The sequence below is a fragment of the Rhinolophus sinicus genome, linkage group LG15 (genome assembly GCF_036562045.2).
Source record: "Rhinolophus sinicus isolate RSC01 linkage group LG15, ASM3656204v1, whole genome shotgun sequence".
Classification (NCBI taxonomy): Eukaryota; Metazoa; Chordata; class Mammalia; order Chiroptera; family Rhinolophidae; genus Rhinolophus; species Rhinolophus sinicus.
In genome coordinates, this window is record NC_133764.1 from 25,308,996 (window position 1) to 25,325,875 (window position 16,880).

Below are 16,880 nucleotides of genomic sequence, written 5' to 3' on the forward strand. Positions count from 1 at the left end.
AATATACTAAGTATAAAAAAATGGGTAAATGAACCAGTTAGACAAAGTTTGTCTTTTTTTGTTTATCTGCATTTTCAACATTTTCTATAATAAACATACTTTGTAATCAGAAAATTGTTATACAAAGCAAAGATGTAGAAAATATTTGATGGCACTGAAAAATGTTCACAGTATGTTTTTATATTCAAAACAAGTCACAAAACAATAAACAGAACATGACTCACTCTTATAAATATTTATAGAGAAAAAGACTGTAGGATGGAGGGATTATTTTTAAGTACATATATATTTATCAAATGTCTACAATGAGCTGTGTCACTTCATAATAAAAACACAGTATTAAAAATCAGTATCAAATGTCCATGACATGTATGTGAAAAAAGAACTTGAGACTAATATGTATGGTATGATCCCAGCTTTTATTTTAAAAAGTTATATGTGCAAAGAAAACAGTTTAGAATAAGGTGATTATTATTCTACTTTAGAGAGGACTTTTTACTTTCAATACTTCTGGAATGTTTCAATCTTATTACTATAAGCACTTATGTAATTTAAAAATATGCAAATCTGGAAAACATAAAAGCAAAGAGCTAAGACAAAATTGTTACTGCAAACAAAATATTTTTAAGATAGTTGATTTAAAAATGATAAAAAATCTTCTTAAATTGTTATAAATTTATTTGCACAGTGAAAATCTTAAAAATCAAAACAAGAATGTATCATAACAGTGTACCAACACAGCTGAGGCATAATAGATCTTGCTTGGATATAGTAATAGTCTGCAATGTTAGCAAGAGCAAATGAAAACAAAAAACTTATTTTGCCAAGCCATAGCAAGAAACTCTTCTTTGAATAATGAATTAAAATACTAGTACGATCTCGGAGACAATTTATAATGTTGAAAACTGGCAACAATCTCTTTCCAACTATTCTTCCTCTATTTCCTCCAAACACAAAATAAATAAATATAAGTTAATCCTTTTCTAAACCTGGGAAAAAGCATGCAGGGATAATCACACTCACATACACTGAAATCTCTACTAAGCCCCAACTGATGGAAACTGGTGAAAAGGCATAAAAGGCAATAAAGAAAAGGAAAAAACAATTAAATATAGTAGAAATAAATAATTTTTAAATTAGCTTAGCTTTTTATTGCATTAACCTAGATGAAAATGTTGCTATGTTGTGATAAGCAGAGCACTACCTAATTCATATTGTTCACTGGTACTAATAATGACATATCTGTACTGTTTTAAAATATGAGAAACATAAAGGAGAAAAATCAAATTATTCGCAGCACACCGCCACCTGATATAAACAATGCTAACTTTTAAATGTAGTTCCATGTCAACTTTTATATATATCTACATAACATAACAGAAATTGTATTTGTATAGATTATTGCCCGATTTTTTCATTTAACATTTTATCATGAGCATATTCAAACTATGCTACTGTTATTTAAAAATGTAAATTTCTATAGGCCTCCTACATTTTTGTATCACATGGCCCGGTCGTTTTTATTTTTTTTACTAAATTTATTGGGGTGACATTGGTTAATACAATTATATAGGTTTCAAGTGTATAACTCAGAAAATTGGGTTGGGTGTTGGCTCTGAGATTTGCTAGGTGCGTCTTCCTGAATGTGTTTCCCATTCAAATCAGGGAAAATACCTTCTACTTCAAGTTTGTACTAAGGTAATGCATTCACGTGACTTATACACAGATTTTAGAAAGAAAATAGGGAAGATCACAAATTGCCAGGGATGAGTTACTCTTTTCTCATATTATTTCACTTAATTATTTTCTAGTTTGACTGAATAATTGGTTGACAAGACATAACTGCAATATTGTATAAAAATTTTAAATAAAGTGTTCATAAGGAATATATAATTTCTGACTAAATGACATGAAAGAATGTGCACACTTTGCTTACTTGATTTTTTCATATAAGCAAATATGAAATTAGAGAATAAGGAATATATATAGTTTATCCTAAAATAGTGATTGTAATTATTGGCTTTATAGGATGAAAATAGCAAACCTCATAACCTTCAGAAGTATTCTGTGCAATCTGGTTTCCACAATTCAAACCAGACAGAGTAGAATTAGAGAAGAGCCAGTCAAAAAGTAACTAAAATAATCAGTCATAATACATGAATGAAAAAGATTATTACCCTAATGGTAGATAAAGACTAAGAGTCTTCAAAGACTCGAAAGTCTTTATGACCCCAAATTATATGTATAAAATCAAGTATAATTTACTTCTACATCCAATTCTAGAAGATCTCAGTTTTTGGAAGTTGAGGTTTTAGATGGTAACAAGTTTATAGAATATATTATTTATTTATAATCCTAGAATTAAAAAAAATTGCAAAGAATGAAATGAGTCACCCAGCTTAATATTCTGTTCAATATAGGGAGTGCTATGCATGGATCCATGAAAGTTAGAGAAAAGACCAGGCACTCATTCTTTTTGAAATAGCAATTCTATTTGTATACAATTAAAATTAATAGGAAGTTTTTGTTTTGTTTTATTTTTAATATTGAGTCAATATGGGCCTCAGAAAACTTTCATCCACCAATTCTAAGACAAACCTTACCTCTGCAGTTTATCAGCAGGAATATATCCTCTCGCCACAGGACAACTTTTTACATATTTGACAAGCTCATCCTTTCACCCTTTCAAGGAAACATGTCTAAATTCTTTTCAACAATTTCTTATATTATAAAATTTCAAGATTATTTACCATCTCATTCTCCCTCCTATAGGGAAATTGTTTTGTCAATGTTCTATCCTATTAAAAATGATATTATAGGAAGTTTCCCACTTCAAGATGACCAAGTAAGACCTCTGCCTCTCTGCTAGAATAAAGATGGTTGCAAATTCTTGCTTAATCTGCTCATTGAGAGGCGGAGTCTAATTCCCCTCTCTGAATATGGGCTGGCTTTAGTGATGATATACTTGGCAAACACAATGTGGCAAAGTGACTGGGATTTCTAAAGTTATGTTACAAAAAACCTTGCAGCTTTTACCTAGGGTTCATTCAAAACATTTGTTCTTGGAACTCAGGTGCCACAATATGATGAAGCCCAAGAAGCCCCATGCAGAATAACTTGAGGTCCAAAACCAACAGTCCAGCCAAACTCCAAGCCAACAGCCAAAATCAACTTGTCACTCATGTAAGCAAACCACCTTGAAAGTAGATCTCCAATTTACAGCCAAGCCATTTTGTCCAAATTGCATATTTGTGTGCAATATAAATGATTATTGTTTCAAACCACTAAATATTGAGGTAGCCTGTTACTCAGCAATAGATAACCGGAACACTCCTTATCTTAATAATAACCCTAAAATAACAGAAATTCTCTCTTTGATGAAACTAGCATTAATAAATGAAGTAGAGGAAGATGGAATAAAAGATTATATCTGAGAGTCAGCAGTGGAAGATACAGTATGAAAGAAAAACAAAGTGATTTGCACTACAGAACTCCAAAAAGAATCTACAGCACAACTACAGAAGAGTAGCTGGAGTAGCACTGAAAACAAAGAGACTGTGTAAGAAGCGGACTCTCAGGTCCTACCCCTACTGCAGCCAGACAACGTCCTCCTCTAGCCCCATCTAAGACACCAAAGGTTCTGGGCTCAAGCCATGTTTGTGCAGGTATCCACGGACTGAATACAAAGCAGGTTAAGTGAAAACCGACATGATCTCTAACTCCCCTTCCACAGCCTCACTTTAGAATGTCAGCAGCAAAGTTTATATTCCCCAAGCAAGAAATCAAAAGATTCATCACTAGAGAAACAGAACTATCACAAAGGACAGATGTATAGGACCTGATATATGGACGTTCCAATAAATAAGGCAGCCTGCCACTCTGTACCTTGTCTCCACACACATAGCTTCCATTCAGCTTTTACATGCCATCTTCTTATATATAAACAGAAGAACAAGAATCTCCAGGCTTTGAGGAAAGCTTCCAAGAAGAAACAGAACAAAGGGGGAAAACTATGCCTAGAAGAACAGAAAACTTGAAAAAATGAAATACCTTCAAAAGGATAAGAAACTATTTCATGGAAATATAATGCAAATTGCTTTTTTCAAAATAAATATATGATAGTGGAAAACATTGTAATATTAGCGTTAGAAGACAAAGTTGAGAAAATGACATACAAAGTAAAAGGAGATATATATTAGGAGCAATATGATAAAAAAAAATTAAAATGATGGCTGTTGGAGGCCCAACATCAAAATAATGAGAATTCCAGAAAGAAAGAATAGAGATTAAAGAGGACAAATTGACACAGGAAAAAAATACAAGAGCTAATGGACTCTAGATTTCCCAAAATCAATGGACTCTAAATTGACAAGTTTCCTGAATGCCTAGGAAAATAAATTTTTGCAAAAAAATCCATACCTCAGATAAGGAATCTAAAAGTGTCTAGAGAAAAAAACAAAACCAAACAGCCTCGCTCAGCACAGTATTAGCCCTATCAATATCAACACCAGATGCTTGAAAACGATTGAGCAATGCTTTCCAAATTCTAAGTTTTGATAGATGGACTTTTTAAAAAATGACTTTCAATTTAGAATCCTATATTCAGTTAAGTGATTATAAATGAAGAAAAACATCATTTTCAGAATTTTCCATCTACTCATACTTTCTCAGGAAGCTACTACAGAATGTGTTCAACCAAATGTGGGAGTAAATCATGAAAGATGAAGACAAGGGCTCCAAACCAAGAGAGAAGCAACTGTACAGAGGGCCAAGAGAACAACACCAAGTCCAGATTGGAGTAGGAGCAAGGACTCCAGAGTGATGATGCCAAGAGAAAATCCATACTTGGTAGTAGTTTATAGGTGTTACCAAGGGGAGAGTGATACGAGAGGTATTTTACAGAGCTGGGAGAAGGGAGAGAAGATATTGAAGAAACTGTGTAAATGAAAAAAATGTTAATTCCAAAATAAAAAGCTTAAAAAAAAGGAAAATAATCACAGTACACTAGGTGGCTTAAAAGAAAACAATAGTTATACCTGTTTGGCATCCAAGCCATAGCATAAACATTTAAAGCTGCAAGCCATCTTAGACTTATTCTACTTCAACTTGCTGATTGTATATGCATGAAGAGTTTTTAAGATGTTAAATGATATACATTAATGAGTGCCACAAATGACAGAAGTATCAACTGTTGCAAGTGGGGATACTTAGCCATTTACAAGTAGGTATATTGATGGACATGGTTTCAGTAATTTGAATGTATCAGTGATGCTCGCATTCTGAGTTCTGCTTCTCGCTCTACTTCTAAGCATGTAAATTAGGCAGGGGACAACTTCCAGATCTGCAGTTTTCTATAAAATCAGAAGGGTACCTTTCCATAATAACTCAGAGTTAACACAAGGGTCACATTAGATACTGGAATTTCAAAAGCATTAAAAGTAATTAAAAAGTTGTTTATATGAGTAATAATTATTAGCCTTAATATAAGCATTATGATGTGAGAAAGAGAGGCATAATATTTGGTTGACAAACAAGGCAAAGCAGATACAAGGATAACTTGCCATGTAGAGCAGATGTCTGTAGCTCTTTGGTTAATTTGTTTATATTTTAATAGTCTACATTCATATTCGAGAGTTTTATTTTCAATTAAAACCTATAACTATCCTTATTTGACTTCCACTTAACGTGCTTTTTTTAAAAAAGGCCATCTAGCATAAAATAAATATATATATTTTTCCCCTCCAGGGTAATGTTTTTTTTTTTTTTGGGGGGGTCTCGGATTCCACTGAGCAGAAAAGTATATACTCAGTCCTCAAAATAATGTGTGTACATTTATGTGGGCACACATACTTACAAACACACAATAAGACAATTTTCAAAAATTTCATAGGTTAATGAACAAATCTGGAGAGGGAGAAGCATTTTATATATAATCTTTCAAAATTCTTTTATATCCTTTTTATTTAGTCTATGTTGATTTAGGCCATCATCCCTGAAATGCAGACTCAGTAAGTTAATAATATTCTTAGGAATTTCCCTGCAAAGAATAAAACAACTATTTTGCAACATTAAAATATAGGTTGATATACACTTTGTACTCAAGTGTAAAAGGCCTTTATCCCCACTGATAAAAAGTTTATCTTAATTTGTTTTTTCTTAATTGTGAGTTTCCAAATAATTTCCTCTAAACACGATAAACACGAATAACTATGTTATTTTCAAAATATTAATTTGGAAGTTCTACTATTTAGGGCTCCCAGCCTGGTCCCCCTTATTCTTTTGGTGCTCTGCTTGGTAATACAGCAGGTCCTTGAATAACATTGCTTCCTTCAACATCGTTTTATTATCAGGCTGTAGGAACTTAACTCTTGTTTATATCAATTAGCCTATGGTAAATTTGGTTTCATTATGGGATGTTTCGATAAAAGTCAAAGAACCTATTGACGACATTAAGCAAGGACTTACTGCACTTATAAACACATAATGGACAAAGAATGTTTCATCTCCTTAACTTCACTGGTAACGTAAATTTACCCTGGCTCCTGGCAAGGTGTTGTTTTTAGCTTAGTCTGAGTGGTCTTGTTGACTATTTCTATATTTCTCTATTCTAAGATCAAGATTATAGTCACTTATATTTCAGCTTTTCTGAATATTCTATCCCAAACCAATCATTGTTTTCACACTGGCAGTTTTCTTCTTTAGAGTAACTTTTAACATCTTCACCTTAATCATAACCTCTTTAGGGATAATTAAAGTATTCTATTTATTTTCTCCCATTGTTCTTACTTGTGCAGCCTCTGCGTGTTCCAGCATTTCTTCGAATTCCTGGTACTCCTCATCATCTGGTTCAGCACCTGAGAGTCGAGCTGCCCTGGCCATGAAATATGGAGGCAGCTCTCCAATTGCTGTACCGACACCCTATGTGAAAAACCAAAACACACATGAGATCCTGTTCTTAACACAGTGACAGTAAACAGATCAAGTCTATATGTTTCTATATCACCAAAAGCATGTTAAGATGTGTGTGTCAGGGAGGAAAGCATATATTAGTACATAATCAGGAGGATGTGAGTTTTAATCCTGGCCCTACTACTGACCTACACAATGAATGCCGGGCAAGATAATACACATCAAACTCTTAGACAATCCCTGGTGTATTGCAAACACTAAATTAATATTAGTTCTCTAGCATTCCTACTTATACTCTGTTATTTTTGTCAGTTTTCCCCTCTATTTTCAAATATTCAACTACTTTGATAGTGAGCACTCACTATACTACTACTATAACTATTAGACAAATATTTTAGCAAATCTTCTGGGATTTAAGATGTTGTTTTAATCCCAATACAACTTTTTTGTGCAGAGTTAAAACTTTTAACAAATTGTGGTCAGGAAGCCCCTTGAAAACTCAACATTAGGATGGATAAATTTTCGCCACAGGAAAAATGTTTATTTCCTCAGGACATTGAGTGATATGTTTCAGGCTCTTTGTGGATCCTTATTTTTTAAAGACAATTTTTTCTCAATCACTTTAGGATATATGGATGAAAACAAAAATAATCAGAAACTTGGTTCGGACTTAAATGGCTTAAATACAAGATAGGTAATAATGTAAGAGGCGCATAGTCTCTAGGAATAGTCTCAATTTTGAGCCATCCTTCTCTGCCCTGAGTCACAGTGAATGAAAAAGCTTTGCTAGTTCTCAGAAGTAACTTGAGGCCTGTTTGCTCTGTCCAATGGCTCTGCTTACAAATGCCTTGAAAAGAATCCCTAAGGAACATTATCAAATTCAAACATTTTGTGATCACAGTGTTATATTCCAATGTGTGGAATCAACGATCTCCAAGTGAAACTGCATTATCCACATGTGAAACAAGAATTCTGAAAAAGGACATACTCTCGTGCCAAGAGAGTAAGACTACATTTAGTTAAAGAACAGAGAGACAGGAGGAGGAGAGACATATATAGAAAAAGACACAAAATGAAATACAAATCATACTTTGTCAAACAAGAAAAGTTAGTGCTAGTCAACGTTAGGAGATGTTAGAAAACCAACTTATTAATTGAAAAACTGGTAAATAAAGAGAAAGAATCAATTATCCTGTTTTATATATGAAAGACAACCCACGGTAACCAAATTGCTGATAAGAACTTTTTCTTTATAAAATTATCCTAATCAATAACGAAAGGAAAAAAATGATGTAATTGAAATATCCCCCATTTTATAAGCCCCTAATAAAATAATGTACTTATATAATAATGGTGCTAATATCACACACAAAAAAGACAATCAGACTTTATTGTACCTCGTGATAGAAATACACAAGATTCTGAAGTGCCAAAAAAATGCCAAATTGTTAAAAAACATTTTTTTCAAGATTCTCAATCTAACTATCAATATACAGGACACACACAGAACAGAAAAACCAGTTTAAACTACACCAACTAGAATACAATCAGTAAAATCCACGCTGTGGGAAACTATATTTGACAAACAATCCAGTTTCAATAAAAAATAAATTTGAAAAGAAAAACAAAGAAATAAATACACTCAGAATAATTTGAACATTAACTGGTTAACTGATTTGAAGCGACTATTCCTTATTTCTCTTAGGTGTAATAATGTTTCTAAAGTCCTATGGCTGATATATTTACAAATAAAATGTGCTATGTTCTCTGGGATATGCTTCAAGATAATTGAGAAAAAAGTGAAGAGGGGTATTAGGTAAAACAATATGAGCTAGGAGGTAATATTAGCTTAAGTTCGGTGATAACATCCTGAATTAATTATATAATTCTTTGTACTTAAAAAATTTTTTTCCATAACAAGTAGGACTTTTAGCTAATTGCCAAATTTTACCCAAAACATGAACTTCTCTTAAAACCTGTTAAGTCAAATATTTAATATTTCTGAAAACAATCATATGATTCAAACTCATGACAAGTTTCCTTAAAGTTAAAAAGGAAGTACTGATGATTGAAATGAAATTAAGAGCTACATGTCTTATACTTAATTGACCATATTTACTGTAATATTTTAATTCTGCTCATTTTGCCATTTTAGCAAGGAACAAGAATGATGATCACGAGTCAGTATTCTATTTTTATGCAAGTAAATAAAAAAGAAATATGGTCATCCAGGCAGGTCCCCCAAAATACATTATATTCCAGACATAGAAGTTTATGTAACCAGTGTCCTCAAATTTGATACTGAAGTACCATAATCTCATGATTCTTACAAAATAATTTTATAATTCTTACAAAATCAAAACAAAACTATGGAACACTGTGGAACACTAAAAACTGTCAGCCTAGGTTTAATTAAGGGGAAGAAACAACTGGTTTCCTTATTGCAAAAGACAAGTGGTATTCAGTCAAGCAATAATTCAGAAAGCTCTTCTAAAAACCCTCTACTACATATCAATTTATTACCCTGAAGTCTCTGCTGCTTGAATTGGAGATTTTAATATGCACAAAACATGCAAAACCAAAAGAAACAACATCTTTTTGGAGTGTTCATTTTATTCAAAGATTTTTGGGAGGAGAAAAATCTTGAACTGTGCTGTTAAAAAGTTTTGTCAAGTGGATTCATAAGCAAATCAATATTATCTTGCATTTCTATGTAGGAAATTGTAAGTTTAATGGTAAAAATATGGAGAACTGAAATTTTTATACATATATGCTTACTATTCAGAAAGTATGGCAGTTTTGTATTATCAGAATTAATAATCTTTAAAAATAAAATCATTTGTCTATTAAATATTCCAACTACAAATATAATCAGAGGTTAGAAGTAGAAGTTTGGAAGGTAAGCTTGAAACCACTGAGAAATTCGGGGCTCTTGCAGCAATGTTTAAAAAACAATTACACCAACTCTAGTAAAATTATCAGATTGTTTTATCAATGAAAAAGAAAATTTGCTTCTAGTTTTCCTTGAGGTCAGTTTTTAAAAGGCCTTAGAAGGAAAGAAGTTCTGATGCACGTTACAACATGGATGAAACCTGAAAACATTATAAGTGAAATAAGCCAGACAAAGAAAGACAGATATTGTATGATTCCATTTATATGGGGTAACTAGAATAGGCATATTCATAGAGGCACGAAGTGGAATAGAGATTACCAAGGGCTGGGGAAAGGAGGGAATGAGGAGTTACTGTTTAATGAGTACAGTTTCTGTTTGGGATGATAAAAGTTCTGGAAGTACACACTGGTGAAGGTTAAGCAACACTGTGAATGTCCCAAATGCCAGAAACTTGTGTACTTAAAAATGGTAAAAATGGTAAACTTTATCTCATGTACATTTAACTACAATAAAAAAAAATTAACTTAACAAATAAAAGCCCTTAAAAGGTGATGTTCTCTATCTGAAAGTCATCTCACATGCTCTTCTTTCCCCTGCCCTGCTGCCATCCCTCTACCCCACTTCACTCCTTATTATCCTTAGATCTCAACTGAATCAGACCAGAGAACACTTTTGTCTTATACAGAAAATTTCTCCTCCACAGTACTTATCATATTTTGTTCAAATATTTATATATAGAGAGAAATGTATATATACAAAGGGTGCCAAAAAAATGTACACGTTTTAATAAAGGAAAAAACTGTATTAAAATTATGCTGATGGTAACCACTTTAAGCAGCTCTTGTAATTGCAGAAGTCAAATGTGCTTTGTATTCATCTTCTGTTATCAGTATATATTATTACAATTTTAATAAAGTTTTCTCTTTTCTTAAAATGTATATACATTTTTTGGCACCCTTTGTGTGTATATGTATGTGAGTGGTGTGTGTGTGTGTGTGTGTGTGTGTGTGTGATACTTATATATACATTTTCCCTGGTAAGTATTTCCCTCACTAGAATGTAAAGCTCCATGAGGGTAGAAACTATTAAGTGTTGTTCACTCTGACTCTTCAGTACTTAAATATGTAATAACTATACAAATGGGATCAAATTTATGGAAGGGTAAACTATAAGAATCAAGTCCAACACATTCTAAATCAAGTTTCTCAACCTCAGTAGTACTGATTTTTACGAGTATGTATCATTTAACCACTTTTAAATATAAAATCCAGTGGTATTAATTTCATTCACAAAGTTGTGCAACCATCATCACTACCGATTTCAAATATTTTTCATCACCCAAATGGAAACTCTGTATCCATGATGCATTAACTTCTCATTCTCTATACCCCTGGTAACCTCTAATCTTCTTTTTGTCTCTATGAACTTGACTTTTCTCGACAGTTTACCTAAGTGGAATTACATAATAATTGTCTTTATATGTCTGGCTTATTTCACTTAACAATATTTTCACAAGGTTTACCCGTATTGTAGCATGTATCAGAACTTCATTCCTTTTAGGGCTGAATAGTATTATGTTATATGTATATACCACATTTTGTTTATCCATTCATCTGTTTAAGGATACTTGGGCTGTTTCTACCTTTCTGATAATATGAATAATGCTGGTAAAAAGTGAAGTACACATATCTGTACTTACACTTGAGTCCCAGTTTTCAGTTCTTTTGGATAGGAGTGGAATTAGAGGGTCATAAGGTAATTCTATGTTTAAGCTTTTGAGAAACCCACCAAACTCTTTTCCATAGCAGTTGACTCACTTTACATTCCCACCAGCAATCTATAAGGGTTCCAATTTCTCCACATCCCCACAAGCACTTACTCTGCTTTATAAATAAATAAACAGGCCATCCTAATGTGCATAAATGGGTATTTCCTTGCAGTTTGGATTTGCTTTTTTCCAACGACTAATAATGTTGATAATCTTTCTGTGTGCTTATTGGCCATTTGTATATCTTCTTTGGAGAAATGTCTATTCAAGTCCTTTGTCCATTTTTAAATTGGGTTGTGTTGTTGCTGTTGAGTTGTAGTTTTTAAACATTGAGCATATTAAACCCTATCAGATATATGATTTATACACATTTTCTCCCATTCTATGGGTTGCCTTTTCACTCTTCATAGTGCCCTGTGGTGTGTGCAAGGTTTTAATTTTAGTGAAGTTCAGTTTATCTATTTTTTTCCTTTTGTTGCTTTTGGTGTTATATTTAAGAAACCATTGCCAAACTCAACACCATGCAGATTTGTCTCCATATTTTCTTCTAAGAGTTTTATAGTTTTAGCTCTTAAGTTTATGTCCTTGCTGTATTTTGAGTTAATTTTTGTATATGGTATAAGGTAAGGGTCCAACTTCATTCTTTTGCATGTGGATATTCAGTTTTCCTAGCACTTTTTGTTGAAAGGACTGTCTGTACAAATGTTGAGAACAATGGGAACCAATATAAACATAACTTGATACGTGCTACATTTTTTACATGACAGAAGACATTTTCAAAAAAGGAACTATGAAAAGCAAACATTCAGCCAATAGTGAGTATTTATTGAAATTCTTGTACTAAGTGCACAACCTAATGCTGATTGCTCTATGAGCAATAAATTTAAGGTGCAGTCTGTATTTTTTTGTAGCTTAAAATTTATTTGGGGAAGTAAGCCACTAAACCAGCCAAGATGACTAATTTAAGGCGTCCATGGAACCAGGCCAAATGAGCGCTACAGACAATATGCACTATGGGAGTTTGGAGGAGGCAGTTATCACTGCCAGCTGAGATGGAAGTGTTTCTTTATTGGCATTAGTGTTAATTCAGCCAAGTAATTCATTTTTGAAAGAACAAAAGAAAAATAGAAAACTGAAGTCTATACACATAATCCCTTTCGAGCATGTTCCAAGTATCTTCTGTTATTTTAATAAACATTTTTCATCAAAAGACTAACATGGTCAAATTCAAAAAACATATGCAACTAGTACAATGAATTTGTTTCCAGTATTTATAAAAGAGTAACAGGAAACATGACAATTTTTCCTGTCTTTCATATTCAACCAATTCAATGTATGGCATTTCCTTTATAATTCTTCTAAAATACAACATCATTGCTATCATTTAAATGTCTTTGAAAACTCTGCCTTTTCTGTGGGCATAAAGTTACAGGGAATATATAACTTAATAAATCCAAATGATGAATTAAAAAATAATTCAGATGGTAATAGGAATTCTTTAGCAAATGATTTATTCCTCAATGATAGGCACCTGAATGAATTTAAGTATGTAGGGAGAAAAAAACCAATGCTTTGTGTGGGTTAAAATACTTCTGCCATTGAACATACAGTCCAAAAACTTCCAAAATATACTGAAGCAACTCATAAAAAAGAATAAATTAATACAACTGAAAGGAAGATCACAACTTACAACCATATAGTCTGATACCACCACTAAAGTAAAGCTTGGTTTATTAAGAAATGTCTCACCTTACTTCCGTATAACAATTCAGAAAGTGAAATGAGTTCTCTAAGAATAAACACAGAGTATTTAAATCTAGGAGACAGACATAATATTTGCCAATTTGGGACTGACAGATATACGTATAACCACCGCTACGTGTTTATCAAATATATATATATTATATATTATACATTGGTAAAATTTTACAAAGTACTATAGTTGCATCATCTATACTCCTTTATCCTGCTGTTGTCTACTTGGCATCAATTGCTTTGTGGTACCTATGGTTTCATTCCTTCCTTCTGAACGTCATTCACAAACAGGAGCTCTAAAAGGCTTCTCTAAAAAGTTTATTTTACTTGCAAGTAGGTAGCTCATTACACCATGAATTAATTATCTGAGTTGGTATATGTTTGAATTCAACTTCAACGAGGGACAACAAAGTATCAAGACAGGTTAATTTCAGAAAAATATGAAAATGGACATCTTACCCACATGCAGGCCTCAATTCTAACTTTTGAGATGATGCTCCACAAAGAAACGGATCCTTCAATGCCCTCTTCATCTGGACAAATAATCTGATCAGGATAGGGTGGTTCAGGGAAATTAACTGAATTGCATTCATAAGCAGCTAATGTTACTGAAGCTATATGTGGACCCTATAAAACAAATGAGAAAGCTGATTAGAAATATTAATGAAAAAGGAATCAATACACATGTTATTTTAACAGTCCCTTAATCACTACATATTAATAGAAAAACCTTTTAAAGAACAAGAATCTTTCTAACTAAATATTTCAAGAGGCAGCTGGTAATTTGAAAATTCCTTCCCAGAATTTCTTCCTGGCTTGGTTAAAAAAAAAAAAAAAATCAAGATTTATTGATAATTTACATCTAGTTAAGAGTCACTTTTTTAGGTATATATTAAATGAGTTTTGACAAATACATTCAGCTATATAATCACAACCAATCAAGATAGAAAATATTTCCATCACTGCAAAAAGTTCTGTGTCCTTTTTGCAGTCAATCTTCCCCTAACACTAGCCCTTGGAAACCATATGATTTCTGGCTTGATTCTGATTTTACTGATCCATATTTCTCATTTATAAGAATGCTAGCCCCTTCGATAAAAACTTCCTGTGCCTTATTCCTTTAGGTATATTTGAAAATATCACTTTTTGTCCTTAAAAAACAGTTGAAGTAACTACCTCACTTATCTTTCTCACTGAGATCCTAAAATAAAATTGTGGAACTAGTATCAGTGAATATTTCTTTTAAAGTAACTTTTTCTATGGAAGCTTTGGTGCTACTTTGTACCCTTATTTTGAAATATTAAAATTGATTGTAATCATATAGACTAAATGGGTTAATATTTAGGTGTGTGATAAAGGTTTAAACACAAGGGTTCCCAAATACACATGGGTGCCAAGGTGAGGTGTCTGCATATGAATCAACTAGGGAGTTTGTTAAAAATATAAATTCCTGGGTCCCCTAAACATAGATTGATTCAACAGGCAGGGATGGGAACCTGTATTTTATAAACAAGCTTCTTTCAAATAGGTTAGGTTCTAATAGGGTAGGTTTAGGAACCATTGGGAGAATAGTAAGTTAAGGGTCAGAAAATAAGCAATCTTGGACAAGTCGCTTAACCTTTCTGAGCTTTAGTTTACTCTTCTGCAAAGCAAGAGAATTAGACTCATTTAATGGTTTCATCTAGCTTCAAAATTCAAAAACTCCAAATATAATCAAATATGTCAATAAAATCTGATGCTAATTTCCAAAGTTCTCACAAAGTGTTAAGATTTAAGAGCTAGACATTCTTAACATGTTGCTCTCACACACACACACGGTATAAGTATTCACTTTAAAGCATACTGTAGACAAAGTCTATAGTGTAGTGGCCATAAGCATAACTTCGAGAGCCAGATATTCTGGTTTAGATTCTGGCCTCTGACACTTAACTTCTGACTCATGCTTTCCTCGTCTATGAAATGGGAATAATAAAATACCTTCAGGATCTACATTCTGGGGATGTTGTGAAGTTTAAATTAGTCAATTCATGCAAAGTGTTCAGCTTAGAATGGTGGTGGTGATACAGTAAGACCTCAAAAAGTACCAGCCATTAGCTATTATGAAGAAAAACATTATATTTGTAAAATAAAATTATATATACATATACACACACATATGTATGTATAAATATACACACAATTAAGTGGTCTCTGAGTCTTTTAAAATCACATAATGAAAGAACTTGTGGTTCAAAGACAAAGTGCATAAGATGCAATGATAAAATAAGACATTAAAGAATTCCTACTGCTATCAAGATAAATGGCAATATAAAACAAAATTTTTGTTGCATATTAATATGAAAAATATATTCACAAATCTAAGCTACATTTCTCCCTAAACGCAATAAGGTATATTTTTGTTCAAATAAAATCTAAATAATGAAGTTCTACACTTAGCACTGAATCAATTATTAGGTTTCTTCTGAACCAACAAAATCTATGTGAATTTTTAGTTGGTTCCTCTTTTTCTTGGGTTTTAACTCATAGAAATCCATAAATAGTAATAGTTAAGTTTAAAAGATAATTATAGTATTTTTTTTAAAGAATGCTTTAGAGTACTCAGGTTTTTTAGAAAAGTTATTAGCCATAAAATCTACAACTGTTTCTTTGAATACCATGTGCATAAAAGAGGTCTCACAAATGGGGGAGGGGGGCGAAAGGGTTATTCTTGTACTCTTCCCAAAGAACCTCAAAAACCCAGTTTAAAGATTTGGGAATTCAGAATAACTGAAAAATTAGTGAACAGTTTCTCACTGTACATATAGCTAAGTTTCAGACGCAATTAAAAAACACACAATTATAACCTTCACCTTTACCATTTGAAGACACAAAAGAGAAATGTGATATCAGTAAGTAAAACAAAACAAATTCAAGAGTTTCTTCAGATCGCCACACAACTGTCCCCTGTAGACTGCAGGAACAGTCTACCCTTCAACTCTAGGAATGAACTCTCAGTGACCAAATATTTAACTGTCCTGGATGCTAATAATGACATTTCTGGGATACATAGGAAGGAAAAAACTACATTTATATTCCAGAAACATAGATAAAATATGTACCCCAAGAGATTAAAGAAGAAGATAGAAGATGCCTTCATAGTTTTAATTTTAAGTGATTCTAAATCTAAAAAGGGAAACTTTCAGCAATCTGATGAGAATTTTTCCCTAAAGAAAGGACAGTTCATTCACACAACTAAACTGATATAGATACTTTCCATAACCATACTACTAAGTCATGATTACTCAGCCTCAGAGGCAGATGTGGTGGTTCCCAGACAAAAGAAACACAAATAACTCAGCTTCTTGTCCTTTGTTCATTCTCAAGAGTCCATTTAGCCTGTACCTTGACATTTTAGTTTAAACTATGTTAACTGATAGGAAACCTCACAAATTATTTTCAACGTTAGAGGTTAATGGTTCCTAAATATAACTGACTTGATTGAAATAAGTGTTAGTTTACACGAAAAATCCAAACACAAAAACTAAAAAAATCATTTTGATTAAAAGAATTTTAAAA

At 32.5% G+C, this 16,880-nt stretch overlaps 1 protein-coding gene across 2 annotated transcripts in view; it reads right to left on the minus strand.

The window, feature by feature from the left end:
- Positions 1–16,880, minus strand: part of VMP1 (vacuole membrane protein 1) — a 114,425-nt gene that overhangs the window by 54,917 nt on the left and 42,628 nt on the right. For both annotated transcript variants that reach the window (XM_019736323.2, XM_074320404.1), the window contains 2 exons: positions 13,785–13,952; positions 6,787–6,918 (listed from right to left, as the gene is read on the minus strand). In XM_019736323.2, coding sequence (XP_019591882.1) covers positions 6,787–6,918; positions 13,785–13,952 — 300 coding nt within the window. The remainder of the gene's footprint in view (positions 1–6,786; positions 6,919–13,784; positions 13,953–16,880) is intronic.